Genomic DNA, 24,421 nt, shown 5'->3' with positions numbered 1-24,421 from the left:
TGACAAATGCTCTGATTTCTTTCTCAATTAATATCTAAGTTCAAAGAGCTCAAGAAGAAAGCTCATTAACAATAGGAAATTATTTATGATATTTGTACACATATGTAACTTTTTCTAAATTTTGGTTAATTATAAAATGGAATCAATACTTAACAGCATAGATTCTGTCACAAATCTAACTTTTAAGTTCTGATGCCAAGATAAAACATGAAAGATAGAAAGTTATTTGTTTAGAGGTGCCTGCGTGGCTCAGTTGGTTAAGCATCCAATTTTGGCTCAAGTCATGATCTCATTGGGTTCAAGCCCCTCATAGGGCTCACTGCTGTCAGCACAGAGCCGCTTCGGATCCTCTGTCCCTGTCTCTTTGCCCCTCTCCCGCTTACACGTGTGCACTCTCTCTCTCAAAAAGAAACATTAAAAAAAATTAAGGGTGCCTGGGTGGCTCAGTCACTTATGCATCTGATTTAGGCTCAGGTCATAACCTCACGGTGAGTTCAAGCCCTGCATGGGGTTCTGTGCTGTCATGACAGCTCAGAGCCTGGAGCCTGCTTCAGATTCTGTGTCTCCCTCTCTCTCTGCCCTTCTCCCATTCGCACTCTGTCTCTCTGTCTCTCTCTCAAAATAAATAAACATTAAAAAAAATTTTTAATCAAAAAAAAATTTTTTTTAAGTTACTTGTTTAAACTATTAGCATCTCTTTTTCCTATTTCCCAATGTGGGAGCTCTTTAAATTAATAAATTAACTCCCTAAATAAGAAAAAAAAAAGAAAGAAAACCTAATACTGTACTAATTCAGACCAATACTTAGCAACTAAATCCTAATGAAATGCATGCTGTCAAATTCATATAAAAATTAAGCAAATGAAGGGAGCCTGGGTGGCTCGGTCGGTGAAGCGAGTCTTCTATCTCAGACTAGACAACTCACCAGCAGTTTGGAGAGGGTAAAAGAATTCTGAGCAACTAAAGATAAAACTCAGTATCTCTGAAAGGAATCCAGTGATTAAATTTAAACTTTAATTCAAAAGTCTGTGAATTACAAACACACAGAAAATCACAACTTAATGCGTCTATGTCCAAATTTAAAACACTAGAAAACCATATATATATGATTTAAATATGGTCAATGGTTTAAGTCATCCTTTCCAACTCCTCATGCTCCATTACTAAGAATACATTAGCAAGCCTCCTAAGAGTAAAAAATCTATCAGGATGCCTCAAGCTATTAGCTTAGTTTCAGAATTAAGGCCCCCATACAGAAGGTAAAGTCAAGGCAAACAAGTAAACAAAACAACCTTTTAACAATACCAAGGAGGTAAATCCAGAACATTTTCTGTATCAATCAAACGATCATGCAAAATTGCCATATGCTTTTTCCCTTTCCTCACATAGAACAGTAACTCATTGCTAGCCACCTAAGAGTAAGAGCTCGTCATCAAAATTAAGAGATTATTTCTAGCCACAAACTTACTGCTGGTCGCCGAGGTTCACCAGGCAATTGTGGAGGATAAACAATTTTATTCTTCTTTTCCCATTTTCGAGATACGTCCAGAGATGCAGTTGTGTGGATATGTGACTGGGGTAAAACGTGAGGTGAAAGAAGTCTGTAAAACAAGACACACTTAGAATCTTTTCCAGAGCTTAGGTATCTGCTGAACCACATTAGCTCCATTTTGATCAAAACTATTTAGTATCACAAGTGGAAACAGTCTAGATGTATTCATTAACAGAGAACAACTTTACATAAAATTTCACAACGAGTCAGTTTACTGAAAGCTAAAAGTAAACAGTTATGTGGCACCGGTAGCTTAGTCAGTTGAGCATCCGACTCTTGATTTCAGCTCAGGTTGTGTTCCCAGAGTCATGGGATCAAACGCCAAGTCTGGCTCCATGCTGAGAGCCCTGTCCCTCTCCCCCCCTAAATTTAAAATTAGATTTTAGTTTCTCTGTCTTTAAAATTTTAAAAACAAAAAGTAAAAAGTTAAAGATTAGCATAAGTCAAACAGTAAACAGATATTAACCCATGATCTCTTGCCCTGACTGGCCAAAAAATATTGACTCTCCAATATAAGCCAGTTCAGTTCTAAAACAGACTTAAAGAAGACACGGGGCACCTGGGTGGCACAGTTGGTTAAGCGTCTGACTTTGGCTCAGGTCATCATCTTGTGGTCTGTGAGTTCAAGCCCCACATCAGGCTCTCTGTGGTCAGCACATAGCCAGCTTCAGATCCTGTCTCCCTCTCTCTGCCCCTCTCACTTCATGCTCATTCATTCGCACTCCTCTCTCTCTCTCTCTCTCTCTCTCTCTCTCTCTCAAAAATAAATGAACGTTTTAAAAAAAAAGGAAGATACATTGGATCCCTGACCTGCTCTGTAGAATTAGTCAACTTTGCCGAGGAGGCAAGACAAACTGCATCATTTTGTAATCCCTAAGAACTTAATAAAGGTGGCATTATGTACCTCTTGATGAAAGAACACACTACCCACCACCCATTAAGTAATTTTTCTGCAAAAAACAAAACTGAATTAATTGGGCTTCTAGATTCAATACAGGAAATACAAAGAGAGAAAACATGTTAAACAATACAAGGGATGTGCTCAGCAAAATCCAAGCTGTACAAACTACAAGATAGCCTATTTTCCTCAACAAATAAATTACAAGGGGAAAAAGAAAGAGCTGAAAAAAGGACCTACTAATTAAGAGACTTAAGAGCAATATCAATTAATTTCAATGTGTAGATTATGACAATTTAAAAAGTATAACAGTGATTTAACCATTGGAAATCTGAATATTAACTGGATATTTGATGCTTTTTAGTGAGATATATAGTGAAATATTCATGGATTAAATAATATAGTGTCTGGGATTTGTCTCAAAATATGATGGGAAAGAGTAGGGAACATAGTAGGGAACAAAACAAGATTGGCCATGAGTAACTTATTGAAGTTGGGTGATGAGTTTAAGAGGGTTCATCATATTATCTATTTTTGTATCTCTGGGGATATCCAAGTAACACACAAACTTGGTGTTTCCATGCTATGCAGAATACAGTGTCTAAAATCCCAGCAAGACACACAAGGCCTTTTATAATCTAACCCCAACCTTGCCATCTTGGCTCATTCACCTTTAGGCCTGGCCACACAGATGTTCATTGTTCCCTGAACAAACCACATACTTTCGTGTCTTTACGGTTTTGATCATATTGTTTTTTCCTCAATCATTATCTCCTGAATGAAATGTTTGTCCGGTTTTAAACTCCAGCTCAAATGTCACCTCATTGCGAGCTATCACGTGATCCCTTCTCCCAACCATTCTCCCCACTGTCTTTTGTTTCTATTTATTTTTGAAAGACAGAGAGAGAGAGAGAGAGAGAGAGAGAGAGAGAGGCAGAGAGAGAGAGACAGAGAGAGGCTCCATGCTCTAAGCAGGCTCCATGCTGTCAGCACAGCACTCAACACGGGACTTGAACCCATGAACTGTGAGACCATGACCCGAGCCAAAATCAAGAGTCAGACACTTAGCCACCCAGGCGCCCCCTCCCCACTATGTTAGTTCTCTGTTCTTGAAGAGACTGGGAGGAAAAGAGACTGAGTCGCTACCAGGGATACACGGGGACAACCTGACAGGCCATAGGTGCGTGATTGCAAACTGGGAGAGATAAAATGAATGGAAGGGAGGGATCCCCTTCTGTGGACAGACAAAGGGAAGAGAAAGAGCGGCTGGGGAAGCATAGGACTGTATCTGGACAAGAGAAAAACCTCAGAGCAGCATGGAGAAAGATCCAATCTCTAACTGCGGGGCTTTCTCTGGACTGGGGCTGGCTGCCCTGTTGGTGCACCTGGGGAGGAGGGGAGCCAGCCCCAGGCTCGGTGCCTAGGTCGGGGGCGCAGTCCGCAGTAGGAGAAAGTGATTCCTTCCCTGGAGTGCTGCAGGACAGGAGAAAGCCAGAAGGGACCACAGATCCGGCGGCATGGAGAGGCGCTTCCCCAGTACCAGGGCGCACAGAGCGGGAGTTTGAATCCCAGCCAAGCGCAGGGCACAGGAGTCGGCAGAGCAGGGCAAACTGCCTCGTCTGCGCCTGCAGCACAGTGAGGACGGCTCGAACAGAGTGATTTGGGACACCGGGTCAATGGAGGAGAGACTGGGGGGTTGTCATTTTTCACCCCACCACCACCAAGGCAGGGCCTCAGGGATCCAACCTCGGGCTCACAGTGGAGGTGAGAACCGTGTACACCAAACCACGCCCCTCCGTGCCGGGTAACTGCGCATCCACCGGAGCGGGATGGACACTGAGGAACCAGAGGGACCCCTCCTCCTGACCAGCGCTGCTGCATCGCCTGGATTAACTCTCAGACAATTCTTGTTATATAGATATATTCTTCCTTCCTTTTCTCCTTCTTATCTCTTCCCTCCTCTAGTCTGGTTACTCTGGTTGTTGGTTTGTATAAACAGACATATTTAACCCATTCTCTTGACACATGGATCACCTCCTTCTTTCCTTTCTCTCTCTCTGGAATAATCAAGCTGTATAGTTTCACTGTCTGGGTAATTTTATCTGCTTTTTCCCCTGCTTCCTTCTTTATTTTCCTTTCTCTCTCTCTGGATTAAGCCGTTTAGTCTCTTTACCTAATCAATGTTTATTCCCCTCCCCCCCACCCATTCCCTGTCATTTCTCTCTTTGTATGTGATCTTCCATGGGCACCACCTCCACCCTGTTCTTTACTTATAGCTGGTGTTTCTGGTTTTTTGCTTTTGGGGTTTTTTTTTTTCTTTTTTCTTTCTTTCTTTTTTTTTTTTTTTATTTGTGTGCTTGTGTGTTTTTTGTTTTCTGTTTGTTTATCTGTTTGTTTTCCTTTCCAGGGATACTTCAAGGCACAAATCAAAGCACACCTGGTGGAGGGCCCAAAACATCACTACAAGTAGGGGAAAAAAATAACCAAAGTCACAACAACAGAGAGCAAGTAACAGTCTCCAAAACACATCCTGAAGGGCCAGGCCCTGGACAGTATATGACCCCCTTTAATACAGCAGTGCTCACAGGTGCAGAGCACATAACAAACTTTTAGAACACACAAACGACAGAAAACTAACCAAAATGACCAAACAGAAGAATTCTCCTCAAAAGAAATTCCAGGAAGAAATGACAGCTAAAGAATTGATCAAAACAGATATAAGCAATATAACTGAACAAGAATTTTAGAATAACAGTCATAAGATTAATCACTGGGCTTGAAAAAAAGCATAGAAGACAGCAGAGAATCTACTGCTGCAGAGATCAAGGAACTAAAAAACAGTCATGATGAATTAAAAAGTGCTATAAATGAGGTGCAAAATAAAATGGAGGCAACCAAAGTGCAGATTGAAGAGGCAGAGGGGAGAATAGGTGAATCAAAAAATAAAATTATGGAAAAAGAGGAAGCTGAGAAAAAGAGAGATAAAAAAAATCCTGGATCATGAAGGGAGAATTAGAGAACTAAGTGATTCCAGCAAAGAGAACAATATCTGTATCATAGGAATTCCAGATGAAGAAAAGAGAGAGAAAGGGGCTGAAGGTGTACTTGAACAAATCATAGCTGAGAACTTCACCAATCTGGGGAAGGAAACAGACATTGAAATCCAAGAGGCACAGAGAACTCCCTTCAGATTTAACTTGAATCAATCTTCTGCATGACATATCACAGTGAAACTGGCAAAATACGAGAATAAAGAGAGAATTCTGAAAGCAGCTAGGGGTAAACGAGCCTTAACATACAAAGGTAGACACATAAGGGTAGTAGCAGACCTATCTACAGAAACTTGGCAGGCCAGAAAGGAATGGCAGGAAATCTTCAATGTGATGAACAGGAAAAATATGCAGCCAAGAATCCTTTGTCCAGCAAGCCTGTCATTCAGAATAGAAGAAAGATAAAGGTTTTCCCAAACAAACAAAAACTGAAGGAATTCATCACCACTAAACCAGCCCTACAAGAGATCCTAAGGGGGACCAGAGACATCACCGCAAACATGAAACCTACAGACATAACAATGACTCTAAACCCGTATCTTTCAATAATAACACTGAATGTAAATGGACTAAATGCTCCAACCAAAAGACATAGGGTATCAGAATGGATAAAAAAACAAGACCCATCTATTTGCTGTCTACAAGAGACTCATTTTAGACCTTAGAACACCTTCAGATTGAAAGTGAGGAGATGGGGAACTATCTATCATGCTACTGAAAGTCAAAAGGAAGCTGGAGTAACCATACTCATATCAGACAAACTAGACTTAAAATTAAAGGCTGTAACAAGAGATGAAGAAGGGCATTATATAATAATTATGGGGTCCATCCATCAGAAGAGCTAACAATTATAAATGTCTATGCACCGAATTCAGAAGCACCCAAATATATAAAACAATTAATCACAAACATAAGCAATCTTATTGGTAAGAATGTGGTAATTGCAGGGGACTTTAATACTCTACTTACAACAATGGACAGATCATCTAGACAGAAAATCAGTGAAGAAACAATGGCCCTGAATGATACACTGGACCAGATGGACTTGACATATATTTAGACTTCTACGTCCTACAGCAGCAGAATATACTTTCTTCTCAAGTGCACATGGAACATTCCCCAAGATAGATCACATACTGGGTCACAAAACAGCCCTCAATATATATAAAAGAATTGAAATCATACCATGCACACTTTCAGATCACAATGCTACAAAACTTGAAATCAACCACAGGAGAAAGTGTGGAAAACCTCCAAATGCATGGAGGTTAAAGAATATCCTACTAAAGAACAAATGGGTCAAACAGGCAATTAAGGAAGAAATTTAAAAATATATGGAAACAAATGAAAATGAAAACACAACAATCCAAACCCTTTGGGATGCAGCAAAGGCAGTCCTAAGAGGAAAATACACTGCAATCCAGGCCTATCTCAAGAAACAAGAAAAATCCCAAATACAAAATCTAACAGCATACCTAAAGGAACTAGAAGCAGAACAGCAAAGAAACCCCAAACCCAATAGAAGAAGAGAAATAATAAAGATCAAAGCATAAATAAAAAATATAGAATCATAAAACAGTAGAATAGATCAATGAAACTAAGAGTTGGTTTTTTGAAAAAATAAACAAAATTGATAAACCTCTAGCCAGGCTTCTCAAAAAGAAAAGAGAGATGATCCAAATACATAAAAATCACAAATGAAAATGGATTTATTAAAACCAATCCCTCAGAATTACCAGGGAATACTATGAAAAATTATATACCAACAAACTGGACAACCTGGAAAAAATGGACAAATTCCTAAACACCCACACATTTCCCAAATTCAAAAAAGAAATAGAAAATTTGAACAGACCTGTAACTAGTGAAGAAATTGAATCTGTTATCAAAAATCTCCCAGCAAATAAGAGTCCTGGACCAGATGGCTTCCCTGGGGAATTCTACCAGCCATTTAAAGGAGAGTTAATACCTATCCTTCTCAAGCTGTTCCAAAAAATAGAGAAGGAAAACTTCCAGACTCATTCTATGAAGCCAGCATTACTTTGATCCCCAAACCAGACAGAGACCCAACAAAAAAGGAGAACTACAGGCCAATATCCCTGATGAATATGGATGCAAAAATTCGCAAAAAGATACTAGCAAATCAAATTCAACAGCATATAAAAGTACTCTCCTCTTGCCAACCATGCAACAGTGAGTTAGTACTATGGTACTGTAAGTTGGCTACAGAAGAATGAGTTCCTATAGTAAGTGTACAGATTTGAGCATTCTGAGGGCAAGTATAACATCTTCGGTATTCCAGCACTAAGGACAATATCTGGCACATGGATACTAAGTAAATCTTTAACCCAGACTTAAATGTTCAAAACTATTGTAAAGTGGCAGATTTTCACACAATTTATGCAATTGGATGATATATTTAGCCAAGTCTTTTAGTTTTTAAATCATTCGGACTAAAGAATTTAAAAAACCTATTCTCCTACTGGCTCATTTTTCCTATTCTACCTCAAATTCACCATTTTACATCCCAATATTAAGATCAGTACAATCTGGGGCACCTGAGTGACTCAGTCGGTTAAGTGTCCGACTTTGGCTCAGGTCATAATCTCACAGTTCATGAGTTCGAGCCCCACATCGGGCTCTGGGCTGGCAGCATGGAGCCTGGAGCCTACTTCGGATTCTGTGTCTCCTTCTCTCTGCCCCTCCCCCATTCACGCTCTGTTTCTCTCTTTCTCTCTCAAAAATAAATAAACATTAAAAAAGAAAAAAAGATCAGTACTATCTAAATACTTGACTAAACCTTTTCCATCCACATATAGGCTCCACTATTTTAAGTGAAAAGTACAGGGGCGCCTGGATGGCGCAGTCGGTTAAGCGTCCGACTTCAGCCAGGTCACGATCTCGCGGTCCGTGAGTTCGAGCCCCGCGTCAGGCTCTGGGCTGATGGCTCGGAGCCTGGAGCCTGTTTCCGATTCTGTGTCTCCCTCTCTCTCTGCCCCTCCCCCGTTCATGCTCTGTCTCTCTCTGTCCCAAAAATAAATAAAAAACGTTGAAAAAAAAAAGTACAAAATTAGGAGACATGATGCTAGAGGGCAGAATTTCCAAAAAAAGAAAAAAAAAAGCAAAACCATAAGCAAAGTAATGAGGGCAGAGACTATGGAGGCAAGTAAACCTGAGTCTAAATCCCAACTTTAATACAAGGTAAATGGACTTAGGAAAGTCACATAACTTTCTCGAGCTCAGTTTCCTCATCAGTAGATGGAGTAATAACAGTAATTACCTCATAGGCTTCTTAAGGAGCTCAAATAAGATATTTTAAGTAAAGTACTTAACCTGACGCTTAAAAGGGCTCAATAAAATTGATGTTATTACTTTCAGAATGAGAATAATACCCACTTCATTCTGTTGATAGTGGATAATTAATATACTGTACCCTACAGCATCTAGCACATAATAAACACTGATGGCTAGTTTTATTTTATTTTTTCTAATTTTTTTTATTAAAAAAATTTTTTTTTAATATTTATTTATTTTTGAGAGAGACAGAGAGAGAATGCAAGTGGGTTAGGGGCAGAGAGAGAGGGAGACACAGAATCCCAAGCAGGCTCCAGGCTCTGAGCTGTCAGCACAGAGCCCGACATGGGGCTCGAACTGACAGGCCGTGAGATCATGACCTGAGCCAAAGTCGGACGTTCAACCGACTGAGCCACCCAGGCGCCCTTAATTTTATTTTATTTATTTTGATATAGACAATGTGTGTGCCAGTGGAGGAGGGGCAACGAGAGAGGGAGAGAGAGAGAATCCCAAGCAGGCTCTGCACTGTCAGCACAGAGTCCAACACAGGGCTCAAACTCACAAACCATGAGATCATGACCTGAGCCAAAATCAGACACTTAACCGACTGAGCCAGCCAGGCATTCCTAGTATTAATTTTAAATAAGGCCCTCTGAACAGTTCATCTCTCCTAGTCTCCAGAAAAAATGAACACTGTGAACTGTAAACTTTATTATCACACAATTCCAAACCTTCTCACATTTGGAATCATGACCGTTTGCTTGAAGCTGTAATTCATGGGTACACTAACTTTATCCACTCTTTGGTCCTCAGCTTCTTTATGAAAAGAGGAATTGGAGTGTATCATCTCTAGGGTCTCTCTGAACCTTAATTCTGTCTCAAATCTCATTGTTGACAGCAGGATTACAGAAACACAAGCCTCTTGGCTTCTATTTAATTCTTCTTCTGTGAAACCACTATTACACTAACCAGTCTTAAAGAATGCTTGAAGGTGAGGCCCATGCCTTCTGTATACATCATATCTAACACAGTGTCTTGTACTCAAATCAATACACATTTAGTGAATTACATATGGTGCTTAATAAATTAAACACATTATGAATCAACAATGACAAAACTTTCTGAATACCTACAATACTTTCAGGGTTCAGATGGTTCAAAAAACGAACTACCAGGCAAATACAAAACAATTGTAATCAAATTAAATTAAATTAAATTATTATTCCAAGCAGAGTACTTAATTCAGAAGTGTATTAAAACAAAAGTTCTTACACGCCCTCTCCTGGTCAACTATTGGAATTAAAGCAGAAAATGAAGCAATCATGGGGTAAATTGAAAATACGTAACTCAAAACTTAACTATGTAATTCAAAACTTACAACTTTTGAGACCTTTTTGTGTAAGAAATACTGCAAAGAGTCACTAGAGAAAGCGGATTCAAGAAAAGGAAATTTGTGGAATTAACAAATGATAACATGAGCTATTCCTAGAATCCATTTCCTTCTATAAAACTGTTTTCCAACAAACATTAAATTTTAGGTCCGCCTAGCAATCTAGTTTATTGTTAGCATTCTAAAAAATCAAAGCAAGTTAAAACCTTAAAAAAAAAAAAAAAACACTGAAAGGCATCGAAGATCAACTTTTATCATTTTGAAGTTCAAGGACCATTACTGATATTTACAACATCCTCACATTTACTGGGAAGCCCAAATCCCTTTAGCTTCACTGCACCTCTGTAAATTGGATGAAGGAAGGTAGGCATGAACCAAGTCTCCAGAATGCCTGTACACACAAGCACACACACAGGTGCCCACAGTCTGGTGAGACTGCCAGAGCTCAAACGGAAAGTGGGTGGTATACTGGAACCAGCATATGAATTTCCTTACTCCTGTTAACTCTGGTGTCTTCTATCTACCAATACTTAAGGATACTTAAGGACTATCACTTTTCAAATTCTTCCCACAGTCATCAGACATTGAAGAGTGGCAGATACAAAGCAAATTTTAGGATTAAGAATTCAGATAAAACAAGATCTCAAAGTTTCTAAGGTCACAATTTCAGAAATTATACTTCCTATGTATTACTCAAAATTCATCTTGAAATCTAGTGCAAGGTATACCCAAATCCCAAGTGAAGATATGACTGGCCTCTGGCTCGATCTTGAGATTACTATATGCAGGTTATTAAGTGCATCAAGGTGAAAAATTCTTTGTTCCAAAATTACTTCTGTTAACACCGTTAATCCCACACTTGAAATTGAATAAAAGAACATCCTCCATCTTGTCTCAATTAGCATCTAAAATAAATGGCTGAAGTGATATGTATATTGTCATAATTCAATATAATTTCATTTGGTTAAAGTCAAGGATAATCACACAAGGAAACAAGAGTTCAGCAAGCAAACAAAATTCCAGCAACTTTGGACCATGGTAAACTCAGAAGTTTCTCAACCACTGCAATATTGATATTTGGGGCCAGATCATTCTATGTTGTGGGGGCTATCCTGTGCCTTGTAGGATGCTTAGTAGGATCCCTCAACTCTAGCCACTCTAGTAGCACCCCTGGCCTGAGTTGGGACAACGAAAAATGTCTCCAGATATTGCAAAATGTCCTAGGGGGCTGGAGGTGGGGGTAGGGGCAAAAATTGACCCCTGCTGCAAGTTTTTGCAGACTAGGGAGCATGACTTCTCTGTTCCAAAAGGTTTCTGTTATTATGCCATACACATGTGGATGATTAATAAGCCAGATTTTCTCACTATGTAAACCAAGAAGGACCAAATGCCTAAATTCCACATTCCTTTTTGTTAAGTTTATTTACTTATTTACTTATTTTTATTTTAAAAAATTTTTAACTTTTTTTTAAAGGTTTATTTGTTTTTGAGAGATAGAGGGCAAGCGGGGGAGGGGAACAGAGAGAGGGAGACACAGAATCAATCCAAAGCAGTCTCCAGGCTCGGAGCTGTCAGCACAGAGCTCAACGTGGGGCTAGAACCTATGAAGCATGAGATCATGACCTGAGCCGAAGTTGGCTGCCCAACCGACTGAGCCACCAAGCGCCCCAGTTTATTTATTTTTGAGAGAGATCTGTAAATGCTGGCTGCCTCAGGAATCAATCCTTGTACTCTTGTAATTTCTACTTCACTCTATGGTGAAGTCAACCAGTCTCATGGCTTTAAACACTCTTCATGCACTGATGACTCCTGAATTGACATCCTTTCCCTGAATTCCAAACTCATATATATTCAATTGCCTACTTTCATCTACACTTGAAAGTTTACTGGATGTTACAAATTTAATAAGCCTCAAACTGAACTTGTGATATTCTCCCCAAAATCTGCTCCTCTGATAGCTTGCTCCCTCATTTCCTTCACATCTTTACTCAAATGTTATCTTCTTGGTGAGGACTTACCTATCCAAACCTGTAACCCCGCTCCAATATATACACACTACCTGTTCCCATTTTCTGTTTACATTTTCTCCTAAGCAGTTGTCATTGTCTAATACACTCTACATTTTACTTATCAAGTGCTTTCCTCAATAGACTGTGAGGGATTACTCTGGTTTTGTTCACTGCAAAATCTCTAGTGTTAGAATAGTCCTGGGGAGGGGCGCCTGGGTGGCTCAGTTGGTTGAGCGTCCAACTTTGGCTCAGGTCATGATCTCGTGGTCTGTGAGTTCAAGCCCCGCATCGGGCTCTGTGCTGACAGCTCAGAGCCTAGAGCCTAGAGCCTGGAGCCTGCTTCGGATTCTGTGTCTCCCTCTCTCTCTGCCCCTCCCCCGTTCATGCTCTGTCTCTCTCTCTCTGTCAAAAATAAATAACCATTAAAAAAAAAATTTTTTTTTTTAATTAAAAAAAAAAAAAAAAAAAGAACAGTACCTGGCGGGGGGCACCTGGGTGGCTCAGTCAGTTGAGTGTCTGACTTCGGCTCAGGTCACGATCTCACAGTTCGTGAATTCAAGCCCCGCGTCAGGCTCTGTGCTGGCAGCTGGGAGCCTGGAGCCTGCTTTGGATTCTGTGTCTCCCTCTCTGCCCCGCCCCAACTCGCACTCTGTCTCTCTCAACAATAAATAAGCATTTAAAAAATTAAAAAATTTACGAGTTTCTTTTTGGCTTCATATTTTTCATTTAATCTTTTTCTGCCTTTCAGGGGGACATGTCTGATGCTCAGCCATTATCTTGGGCACAGTCTACTAAATCTATTCAGTTTTTTTTATTTTATAAATTTTTATTTTATAAATTGTTATAATATGCATTATCTAATTTTTAGTTTCCTATATATTTAGTGGTCTACACCTAGGACTGTTAGTTTATCCACTTTCAGGAAATCTAGCTGGATTCAGAATTCAAATTATGTGTCAAAGCCCCCTTAACAAACAATAGGCACAACCATCATTATTAAACTCATGCTTTCTAGCTCTTTCACTGGGCCTTGCATCCCTCCCCAGTACACTGTGACAAAGTTACTCTGTATATTCCCCTAATCCAAGTTGTTAAAAAGTATATACATATACATATGTATGTATATATATATATATTTATATATATATACACACACATATATATACATACATATATACATACATATACATATATATACATATACACACACAACACACATGCACACACACATACACAGATACCTCTAAAACTTTAAGAGAGTATGTTTTATATATGAGGCCACTATGCCTCTACATTTTTTATTAAAAACTATCATGGATTTACTATTTTTCTTCCTAACTAGAAGCATACCAAGGAATACACACACACACACACACACACACACACACACACACACACACACACACACAATTATTGTGTAGCCCAGTACTGCCAGATTACTATTATTTCAAAAGTTTGAAAATCTGGGTTTCTTTGTGAAATTTTTAAATGTTGTTAACAAATTCTAACAACCACAGAACACACTCTGGGGGCAAAAAAAAAAAAAAAAAACATATTGGAGTACACATGCAATAAATAATTCATTTGGACTAGGCTGGACAGTTTATAACGTCTGATGTAGTTAATACCTTTTGATGTTTTAGAATCAAAATAAATAGTATGATTTTACCTCTATATAATTCACTGACTGTATAATATTTTAGTTACATATAAATAATTAAATTATATATGTATATTTTTTGAAGAATGGATATGATAATTAAAATTATGTGAAAAATTAAAAAAAAAAGAATAGTACCTAGTACACATAAGGCACTACACATATGTTTGTAGAATGAATTAAAGAATACAGGGAATAGCCAGGTAACATAAATAAGAGGGCTTGGAATAAGTGAAGGATTTTACACATGGTTAAAAAATGAGGAAAACTGAGGGCACCAGGGTGGCTCAGTCAGTTGGGCATCCAACTTCATCTCAGGTCACGACCTCATGGCTTGCAGGTTCGAGCCCTGCATCAGGCTCTGCGCCGATTCAGATTCTGTGTCTTTCTCTCTGCCCCTTGCCCAGTCACACTCTCTCTAAATAAATAAATAAATAAATAAATAAATAAATAAATAAATATAATAAAAATTTTTTTTTAAATGAGGAAAACTGAAGAGTATAGGCCCTATCTAAAGAGTGGTACACTTTTTAGCTCTAGAAAATTGTTGCCATATTTTGTATTGCAAAAGATAATCTGGAAACCTGGATTTTTATAAGAAGCTGCCAGTTTTTTTAATTTAAATTTCAAAAGCTTTTAAATCCTGTGTAGTCCAAACAAAACACATCTGCAGGCCTGATTCATCACCCAGACAATGTTTTGTTTAGGTCCTAGATTTGACTTGTATTAACTGTGTAGCCTTCAGTAAGTCATTAAAATTCTCAAACGCATCCATCAGTAAAATGGGGAGACTTGGAATTCAAAAGCTGGAAACTGTCATTCCACTACCAAATACAGCCTACAGAAAAGTTTTATTTGGTTAGCACTTTTTCTTAACTCATTTCAATGCCTTTAGATGAGGAATGCACTCTACTAATTGCCACAGGCCCTACCACATTCTCTCATTCTACACAGACTGCTTCTTCCAGTTCATTTCCATTAACTGAGTGCCATCTATATGCAATGAAGTTTCATCACTGAATTAGAAAATCTCTAAGATTTAATAGAGTTATCATGAGCATTAATTCTACCTTCTCTATTTAGTTTTTACATAACCATTTGTCTATTAGAAAGTCCAGACCAGGGATTCACAAAATTATTTATACTCTTTCACAACCAGAAAGAGCCTTAATGATTATCTAGCAAAATTGAACCCTTTTGTATTACATAGATGAAAAGACTGAGGCCAAACTGCTTAAGTTGCTTGCTCAGAGCTTCCCAGTATAGTCAGTGCAGGACAATTTAAGCTGACAAACATTAACAAAATATTCACTTTGTGCAAGACCATAACCTGGAGCTACAAAGAGAAACAAGAACTGTTGCTACTTCTCCAGGGTATACAGCTAGTAAAGGGCACAGACACATTAACATGAAGTCCCTATTTAAGAGGCACATGCTAAAAGGAGGGATTAATTTGTTTCCTTTTTAGTGGGATCTGAGAAACCTCCTAAGGAAACATTTGAACAGGGTTTAAATAATTAGAACTCGGGGCGCCTGGATGGCGCAGTCGGTTAAGCGTCCGACTTCAGCCAGGTCACGATCTCGCGGGTCTGTGAGTTCGAGCCCCGCGTCGGGCTCTGGGCTGATGGCTCGGAGCCTGGAGCCTGTTTCCGATTCTGTGTCTCCCTCTCTCTCTGCCCCTCCCCCGTTCATGCTCTGTCTCTCTCTGCCCCAAAAATAAATAAAAAACGTTGAAAAAAAAATTAAATAATTAGAACTCATATTATAGACAAGAAATTAAGGGACAGCATGAAAAAGCCAAGAAGCAAATAAATGGACAGCATATTCAACAAAAGTAAGTAAATCAGCATAGCTGGCGTGGAATGATAAAAAATAATCTGAAAAAGCAAAGCATAAACAAATTCTAAGGGGCAGTGCCTCCTATTTTCTTCTTTAGCCTACTGACCCAAACACCGAGAACAGAGCTAAATATAATGGGAACACATTAATAATTTATAATGAATAAAACAGTAATGGCAGACAGAATCTAAGGTGGGATTGTTATATGTCATGCACTATACTAAACACTTCATATGCACCACCTCCTTTAATTCTCATTCAAAAATCAATGACATAGGTACTAATATTACTCTCATAGCATATAAGTACTAAAACTCAAAAAGGATAGTTTTTCCAAAATCACACCGCTTAAAAAGTGGATTCACACCCAACTTATCTGTCTCTCCAAAGCCTATGAACTAAACCAAGATAAATTCCAACAAATGCACCGATCAATTTACAATCAGATTATCCATCTCCAAATATCAATAGCTGTACTGCAAAAGAGGGACAAGGAGAAGGTGACAGAGAAAGGCTCCTTGCCAGGGCCGATTTAACTGCATTCCCTAACCTTTAAAACGCTTCCGTCCTGAGGTCTAAGAATGTTCTGGAGAAGACAGTATAAAGCTTTAAAACTTCCTATGACAGAGGGAACCTTATTTTACTTTGGGGAACTTCAAGTTCCTTGTCTGAAAAATGGTAGAGCAATACCTACACTATGCTGGATGTTATGAGAATGAGATAATGCATATAAAGCGTTTAACACAATTCCAGGCACTTCGTACAGCTCAGTTGTCTACAACACAGTCCCTGCTCATGTAATCAAGTAACTAGAGGGGGAACTAGAAAAGTTGGAGGCTCCCAACACGGTTTGGGAGAGTATAACCATATTCGGAGACTGTTTGGAAAAGAGATCCAAAATGTCCCTTGAGTGATAGGTTACCCTGATTCCCTCAGGGCCATGCAATACGGCGGCGGCGGAACGACGGAGTAACCAAGCAGAGACTGGCCGTTCTGTTGCCCTCCACAGCCCCAGAGCCTAAGGCAGAGGGCGGCACAGGGGCTCAGTAACTGACAAACTTGCAAAGAGGCCTCCAGCCCTCTGTAACTCCGAGGCGAAAGACTTACCCTAAGGCCAGCTTCCCCCTCAGATTCTGCATCCATAATGCACCTGAAACATCAACACAAACCGTCAGCTGAGCCCACCTCCACTCCCTTCTGCCTCCCCTAAACCTCTAAGAGATCCCTACCCAAACGTTCCAGTCTTGCCGCCGCCATCTTTCTCCCTCCCTCTACGGAAGCCTCCGAGTTCCTGCGCTGCCTGGACTAGGCGAGTGCGCAAGTCTCAGGTTGCCCTCCCCTGCAGGAGACCCAGCAGTATTTACACCCGCGATGTTGTCATGGAGACCGCGAACGCGCTGCCTGCACTTCAGATGTGATCCGGCCAGCTTTGCCTGGGAATGAATGACTTTAATAAAGGCCGAAAACTAGTGAGTTTCCGGAAACTCATCAGGATCCCGAGAAATTGAGAAACTTCACCTCACAAACGTTCTGAAAGGATTAGAAAAAACAGAGACCGTGAACAAGCCACCTAACGTGGGTGGGCCTCAGTTTTCGTGTCAGAGAAACAGAAATAACGATCCCTACCGCAGAGGCTTGCTGTAAAAATCACGAGATCATGTGGAAAGCTCTTTTAAAGAAAAAACAGCTCAAATACGAAGTATGATGTCCTAATCCCTGTTAATCTCCAGGTTGGCCTCCAAGAGATAAATTAATATACATCAGGAATTTGCTATCATATATGCCCGGCAGGCATTTCACTAAATCCCAAGTATTCCTCACAGCAATCCAACAAGGCATGCATTATCATCTTCCTTCTCCAATGAGGAAACAGATTCGTTTAGGGTGAATTCAGATAACTGGCAAAATCACTAATTCAGTGTAGGACTGGATGCCTCGGAAGTTAGTGCCCCTACCCACAACCAAATATATGTTTGACCTCTCTGTATTAGAATAGATATTTCAGGTTTCGTTCGCTACAGATGCAGGAGTGCCACGTACGCTATGCAAACAAGCAACACAGGGGCAGGAGAGTGTAAACGCAGAATCTGAAATTTCCATTCCTTTTCCTCCACAGCAGTCCCTTTCACAGAGTTGGCAATCAACGAGGCTCTTCTACTCCTCCTTGGATACCAAGACAGTTGCAGCCAGTTGCAGAATTTCCAGCCAGTTGCAGAATCTCCTCCTTTCCTTTCAGATTTCTGATTCGAACTTTTATCTTTTTGCTACCTGGCTTGCTGTAGGTATCTTTAAAGAATCTCCAGAGTTAGCAAAGTGCCCAGAGCGTTCAAAAATACTTGACGGGATAGAGTTGAACAGGTCCAAAAAGTAAAGCTGCTGTGCGGGGAGGTGACTCCGCTAGACTAACCCTTTAATTATGTGCCTTGCTGTAGGAGGTGAAAATGCCTAACCCCCAGGCTGGACTGTGGCAGCACCAGACCTTCCGGCCCCGGGCGGGGCTGCGGGGCAGAGCGCCAGGCTCGTGTCAGCGTTCTTCCCAGCCCGGGGGCTGCGGGAGCGGAGCGCGCGGTGCCGCCTGGGCCTCGGCGCGCGCCGTAGCGGCGGGCCCGGCGAGGCGGGGCTCCGAGCCAACCCCGCCCCCTTCCCGGCTACAGCGTGGGGCTGCTATCGGTCTGCGCCTGTGGCTCGTTCGTCTTTTCCCAGTGGCCTGTGATCATGGGGCAGGAGCCGCGCACGCTGCCGCCCTCTCCTAACTGGTACTGCGCTCGATGCAGTGATGCCGTGCCTGGGGGCCTCTTCGGCTTCGCGGCGCGGACCTCCGTTTTCCTTGTCCGCGTGGGCCCGGGCGCCGGCGCGATCCCTGGGACGCCCCCATTTCGAGGTAACTCCCCACCTCTGGGCCCCCTCCTTCCTGCCCTTCTTGGGTTCGCCAGAGGCGCTAAGTGGGTTTTTCTAGCTACCCTTCTCTACAGATGGGGAAACTTGAGGCCCAGGTAGGCAGAAAGATCTCTCACAGTCACTAAGCTTAGTTGCGTCCGCATCTCCAAGATTGAGCTACACCACGCTGTGGCTGAGCAGTCCTGCCTCCTGGTGCTCTCACGTCGGACCTCTCACTCCCTGAAGTTATCCCTGTCTAGACCCAGGCATTTATAACATGTGTGGCCTCCCTCCCCCTACGCAGCGTGCGCCGGCCCCCTAGAATCCTTTCTGGGTTTAAGGGGCTGCCTACAGCGCCAGGCCCTACGCAAGATCCTGCAAATACAGAATACTCGTTGCTGTAAGATTAATGTGTTGAGCCAGATGCTTTCGGGCTCCAAACTAGATTTTGATTATGCCCTGGGATGTGGCAAGCCAGGTATTTCTTCTTTCCCAAATGACCTCTGGCCAGATCTAAGTAAGAATCACTTTTACATTCTTCATTTGAGCCACTCCTCAGCCTGTGAACGGGCAGCATCAAGGGATAGCAACAGCATTTTACGGTTGAAAAGAGTGAGGCTCAAGGAGATAAAATGGGCTGAAGTCTTGTGGCAGAGCCAGAACCAGCACTTGGGATTTCTGATTGTGAGTGTCTGGATATTTTTGTTATACCACGGGATAAGTGAGGTCCCACCTCACCCATCTAACAACAGAATGATTCTGCCAGGAATCTCAGATAGCACTCTAACCTGGAATCTGGTTTTGCTTGAAGTCATAGGGGAATTGGTGGGACACACCGAAAGGGTCTCTGGCTTCACGTTTTCACATCACCCGGGTCAATACAACCTCTGTGCCACGAGCTCTGATGATGGGACTGTGAAAATCTGGGATGTAGAGACAAAAGCAGTTGTGACAGAGCATGCACTCCATCAGGTACCATGGCTTACTGGTTTCTCAGACCGTTATTAGATATATGTGCTGAGGGTTCTTTTGTTTCAAGTATGCTAGCCCATCTGTTAATTTTCATGATAATGTTTATTAGTTGGATGAGAATAAGATGCCTCAAAACTTTTTTGGAAGGAGATAACATATAAACCAGAGGTCAGCAAACTACAGTGTGCTGCCTGTTTTTGCAGATTGTTTTATTGGAATGCTACCACAGTCAATTCATTTAAGTATTGGCTGCTTGCATGCTACAAGGCAGACTTGGGTAGTTGCACTAGAGACAGTATGGCCCACAAATCAAAAAATATCTACTCTCTGGTTCTGTCCATGAAAAAGACTCCTAATATAAACTGTAAATGAGTGAATAAAACTTGTTTCTAAACCAGATGATTACTTGATAAACCTGCCTTTTCAGAGAGTGTAGAAAAGGAGAAGACTCACTTAATCTTAATAAGAAGTTTGCATTAAGCTATTAAAGGAAGAAATGGTTTTAATGGTTCCTTGATCCTTAGGAGCTTAAATTCTACCATTTGGTTAATGTACTCTTGGCAACAAGTGGCACTAACACTAATTAAGTACCCCTCAACGTGCCTAGTATAGTACAAGTTTAAAATGAGGTAAAAATTCAGCATTGACAAATGAGAAGCAAATGTGTGTGTTTGTTTTGTTTTAAAGCATACAATATCAGCATTGCACTGGTCTCCTCAAGTAAAGGATTTAATAGTATCTGGAGATGAAAAAGGAGTAGTTTTCTGTTACTGGCTTAACAGAAATGACAGCCAGCACCTCTTTATAGAACCCAGGACAATTTTCTGTCTTACTTGCTCACCTCATCATGAAGATTTAGTAGCCATTGGGTAAGTACTATCCCCTCTGTATTGGTAATTTATTTTTGTTAATGAGCATATTTTGCATTTGCTTTATCTTTTCCTGTCCCTTTATTCTTCAAAGGAAATGATTTATAGGTATTAACCACTCCTTGGGTCCTTGGTAGCCTTTATTCCTATGACTTCCAGGTCCTCGCTATCTCTCTGCCTTTTTATTTCCTTAGTTTCTTCGATAATGTACTTTGCTCATTCTTCATATCTGATTTCTTCAGTCAGCCTCCAAATGTAGGAAATACCCTCTTTCCCCCTTTTTCTCCCTCAGTACTCAGGCTTGGAGATAACATTTACTCCCCGAGTGTCAGAGGACTCGGTTCTGTCCTGGTTCTCAGCCCTCCCTCTGGATTGGGAGAGTGTTTTGGCATTGGGCTCTGCCTCCACCTTGATCAATCACCAAGGTTGTTTCACATGAACTGCCATGAGCAGGCACCCCCCTTTCCCTCACCACTCCATTTACCTCTATCCCAAAGATGTCCTTTCACACTAGTTTGAACACATGACAGAAGCACTAGAGTGCTGGAGGAGAAAGTATGGCGGGAGTGGACTCACGAGACTGAAGGTACAGTAGCAAAGATACACGTGGAGACAGCAAACTTTTGTTTGTTGAACAAATGTGCGTAGACATGAAGCCAGAGGAGGTATGTGGCAGTTAAGGGAATATTAAATGGAAAATAATAAGGGCATGTTTTTATGCTGATGGAAATGAGGCAGAAGAAGGAGAGCTGAATACACGGAAAATGTAGTAAATACAGGAGTGATGTTGAGAAGTCAAGAGGGGACTGGATCCAGATCACAAGTAGAAAGGATAAGTGAGAACATGGAAATAGGGCAGGTGAGTTTGGAGATCTGGTTGGAAGAGGAGGGTGTTTCATCCTCCTGGCTTCTGCTTTTCTCCGTGAGGCATAAATCAGAAGGTGGAGTCAGGTTCAGAGTGGGGCTGAAAGCATGCAGAAAGATGTGAAAATAGTCCTCTCAGAGAATAGGAAAATGAGCTTACTGAGAGAGAATGTAGGACGAATGGTCCCTATTAAGTGCCAGGCTATGGATCAAAGTTATGAATTCAAAGTAAACTATTCAAGCTGATTGAGAAAGACTTTGGTTGGATCCAGGAAGGTTTGGGGTTTTGTGGAATAAATACCTCTAGGAGAGAGGGCACAAAGGAGCTAATGGTGTTTTTAAAGTTGTGATCATAATGATGGATCATGAAATCTGTGGCCTGAGGGGAAGGATAGGAAGACAGGTGTGGGAGCTTAATAGTGAAATGGAAGGGATCTGTGCATGCATGCATTGGTGACCTGCTAGGTGAAGTGGCAGCAGTGTTGCACTGGGGCACTAGAGAGGGAGCAGAAAAGGTGGCAGGTGTGGATCAGAGAAGGTTGAATCAGACCAACCTTGAAAGATGAGCAAGAATTCACGAGAAGAAATCTTTCAGGTATTAGGAACTGCATAGACACAGGATTGAATCAGAATGATTTGTTTCTGGAGGATCTTCAAAATGGTGATCCTTCCCTAAAGGGCTGATTAAAATTGCAGGACAGCTTGGCTACTGGACTGTAAGGTTGCATAACTTGAAGGTTTTCAAAGTCTGTGTCTGCAAAGACCGGTAACAGTCTATGATTTTTTTTTTTTTTTAAATAAAGCTGTAATGGGGGAAATGTTTCTAATAAAAGAAAAATAAGTAGAGCTGGAATGTGTTTTTCCCTGTAGGATTGTCTAGTATGTAGGAAATGTAAATAGGTACACCCGCTTTGGAGGGCAGTGTTGCACATTCTAGTAAAGCAAAGGTGTACACATCTTACATCCTGGCAGTTCCATTACTAGGCATCAAATCTGAAATTGTCTTAAGTGTGCATAAGATTATTAATGTCATTTTTTTGTTTGTAATAGCAAAAAACTGAAGCCCTTCAAAAGGGAAAATGAATAAACTTGTGCTGTCTTCATCAAGGGAGTGCTATCCAATAGTACAAATGACTGACCAGGAACTAGAGTTACATGCTTCAACATGGATGACTCACTAACAGTGAGTGAAAAAAAAACAATCTACAGAAAAACAGACCTCATGATACCATTTCTATGAAGTTTTAAAACCTACAAAATCATCTTCTGTCATCTTTAGGAATCTATACAAAGAAAGGCTAGGAATGTTGGAACACAGAATTCACCAATATCAGTTTACCTCTGGGAAAGAGAGGGAAAGAGGTTTGATTGGGGTGGGACGTACAAAGGATTTCAACTATATTGGTAATTGGGTGTATTCTTTTCTTAAGCTGGTTCTTCAGTATTCTTTATGTGTGTGAAAAAACTATAAGAATTTCTCAGCTTCCTCTGAATTAAAAAATGATAGTCTTGAAATATCCAGATCTAGAAGCTACAGTACTGCAGCTTTTGTTAAGTTCATAGTTAGAGAAATAGGATCACGTATTTAAAAAGGGCCGGGGAATAGGTTTAAGTGCGTTAGGTCAAATTCATCTGGAATTAGAGGGATTGCTGGGCCCCAAAAATAACCATTCTTCTGTAAGTTCCCTTCAAACACAAGCATGCTTTACACCTTGAGCTTGCTGCCAGGCAGTGTATGCAATATTACTTAGTGCCAAGAGCTTGATTGGAGAGGTGGGGCACAAATGTGTCAGGACCACCAGGAAACAGAAAGTGAACACTTTGGAAAAAAGGACAAAACAAGATTCTTTCTTTCTTCCCTTCCCTCTTCCCCCAAATACACTTACCTTTTAGAAATGTACAGTGATAACTCTTAAGTCAGAATGTTTACTGTTCTGTCCTCATTTTCCAGTAATATTTCTAACTCTTGTTTTTTAGCTACAAGGATGGCATAGTGGTTATAATTGACATCAGTAAGAAAGGAGAAGTTATTCACAGGCTTCGAGGCCACGATGATGAGATTCACTCCATAGCCTGGTGTCCCCTGCCTGGCGAAGATTGTTTATCCATAAGTCAAGAGGAAAATCCAGGTAGAGATGATTTAAGATCTAAAGAACAATGTGGATAGAACTGTATCATTTGAATTACATTTAAAACTTTAGCTCTTACAGATCAGATCTATAAATGTAATATCTAAGTTTTAGGATCCCTTGAAAACTAGTTTTTCTTTTGACAAGTTCATGTTTCATGTAAATTAAAAACAAAATTACCATCTCTACCCTAGAAGAACCTGCAATTCCCAATGGTAAAGTCACAGCACAAACTCCAGTAACAAAAGGCTGCTACTTAGCCACTGGAAGCAAAGATCAGACCATTCGAATCTGGAGCTGCTCTAGAGGCCGAGGTAAGTTTCATGTTTGGTGTTTCTTTTGTGATATAACCTAGAGTGACTGGTAGAGGTAGAAACTTTTTTATTGTGTCTTGTTATCCTAAGAGAGTGTCATCAGCTAGAAGGCAGTTCTTTACTTTTCTATCCAGAAAGTTACTTCACTAGTTTAGCCTGGGCTAGAACTCCCTGTGCTCTGAACATCTGACTTTGGTTTTGGACCAAAGAGGGTTTCTGATGCGTTCATAGAAGGGTCATCATTTGTCACGGAAGGCAAGATGTTGGTTATAAGGATAGGAATGTTGGAACTTGGCAAGGCCTGAATCAGAGGATTGGGAAAGATCTCTAGAGCTAAAGGGTTTTTATTTTAATTTTTTTTTTTTTTTTTTTTTTTTGTTAACGTTTTATTTATTTTTGAGACAGGGAGAGACAGAGCATGAATGGGGGAGGGTCAGAGAGAGGGAGACACAGAATCTGAAACAGGCTCCAGGCTCTGAGCTGTCAGCACAGAGCCCGACGCGGGGCTCAAACTCACTGACCGCGAGATCACGACCTGAGCTGAAGTCGGCCGCTTCACCGACTGAGCCACCCAGGCGCCCCTAGAGCTAAAGGTTTTAATACACAAATGCAGAATAATACGTACCCAGTGTAGAAGCGCATGTTTAAATGTTAAAGTTCATTTTATCCAAATTTCAGGGACCCTCAGTCATTCGGCTTTCCCA

General features: G+C 40.8%; 2 protein-coding genes across 3 annotated transcripts in view; one reads left to right on the top strand and one right to left on the bottom strand.

Annotated features, from left to right (window-relative positions):
• The window catches only part of MRPL22 (mitochondrial ribosomal protein L22), a 34,471-nt gene extending 17,420 nt beyond the window's left edge, over positions 1–17,051 (bottom strand). Inside the window, exons 1-4 of one of the 2 annotated variants that reach the window (XM_058721184.1) lie at positions 16,922–17,032; positions 16,800–16,842; positions 1,799–1,915; positions 1,469–1,601 (exon numbers count right to left, since the gene is read on the bottom strand). Coding sequence is in view for 1 of the 2 variants with exons in the window: in XM_058721176.1 (XP_058577159.1) it covers positions 1,469–1,669 (201 nt within the window). In the remaining variant the exon portion in view is untranslated. Of the gene's footprint in view, positions 1–1,468; positions 1,916–16,799; positions 16,843–16,921 lie in introns of both variants that reach the window. The other variant, XM_058721176.1, reaches the window with a different exon arrangement.
• Positions 17,052–18,325: 1,274 nt separating this feature from the next.
• Positions 18,326–24,421, top strand: part of GEMIN5 (gem nuclear organelle associated protein 5) — a 41,912-nt gene continuing 35,816 nt past the window's right edge. Inside the window, exons 1-5 of the mRNA XM_058721131.1 lie at positions 18,326–18,573; positions 19,381–19,541; positions 20,229–20,410; positions 23,252–23,403; positions 23,598–23,717. Coding sequence (XP_058577114.1) covers positions 18,408–18,573; positions 19,381–19,541; positions 20,229–20,410; positions 23,252–23,403; positions 23,598–23,717 — 781 coding nt within the window. The 5' untranslated portion in view covers positions 18,326–18,407. The remainder of the gene's footprint in view (positions 18,574–19,380; positions 19,542–20,228; positions 20,411–23,251; positions 23,404–23,597; positions 23,718–24,421) is intronic.

Source organism: Neofelis nebulosa, chromosome 1 (genome assembly GCF_028018385.1).
Source record: "Neofelis nebulosa isolate mNeoNeb1 chromosome 1, mNeoNeb1.pri, whole genome shotgun sequence".
Taxonomy (NCBI): domain Eukaryota; kingdom Metazoa; phylum Chordata; class Mammalia; order Carnivora; family Felidae; genus Neofelis; species Neofelis nebulosa.
This window is presented reverse-complemented; position numbering and strand designations above follow the sequence as displayed.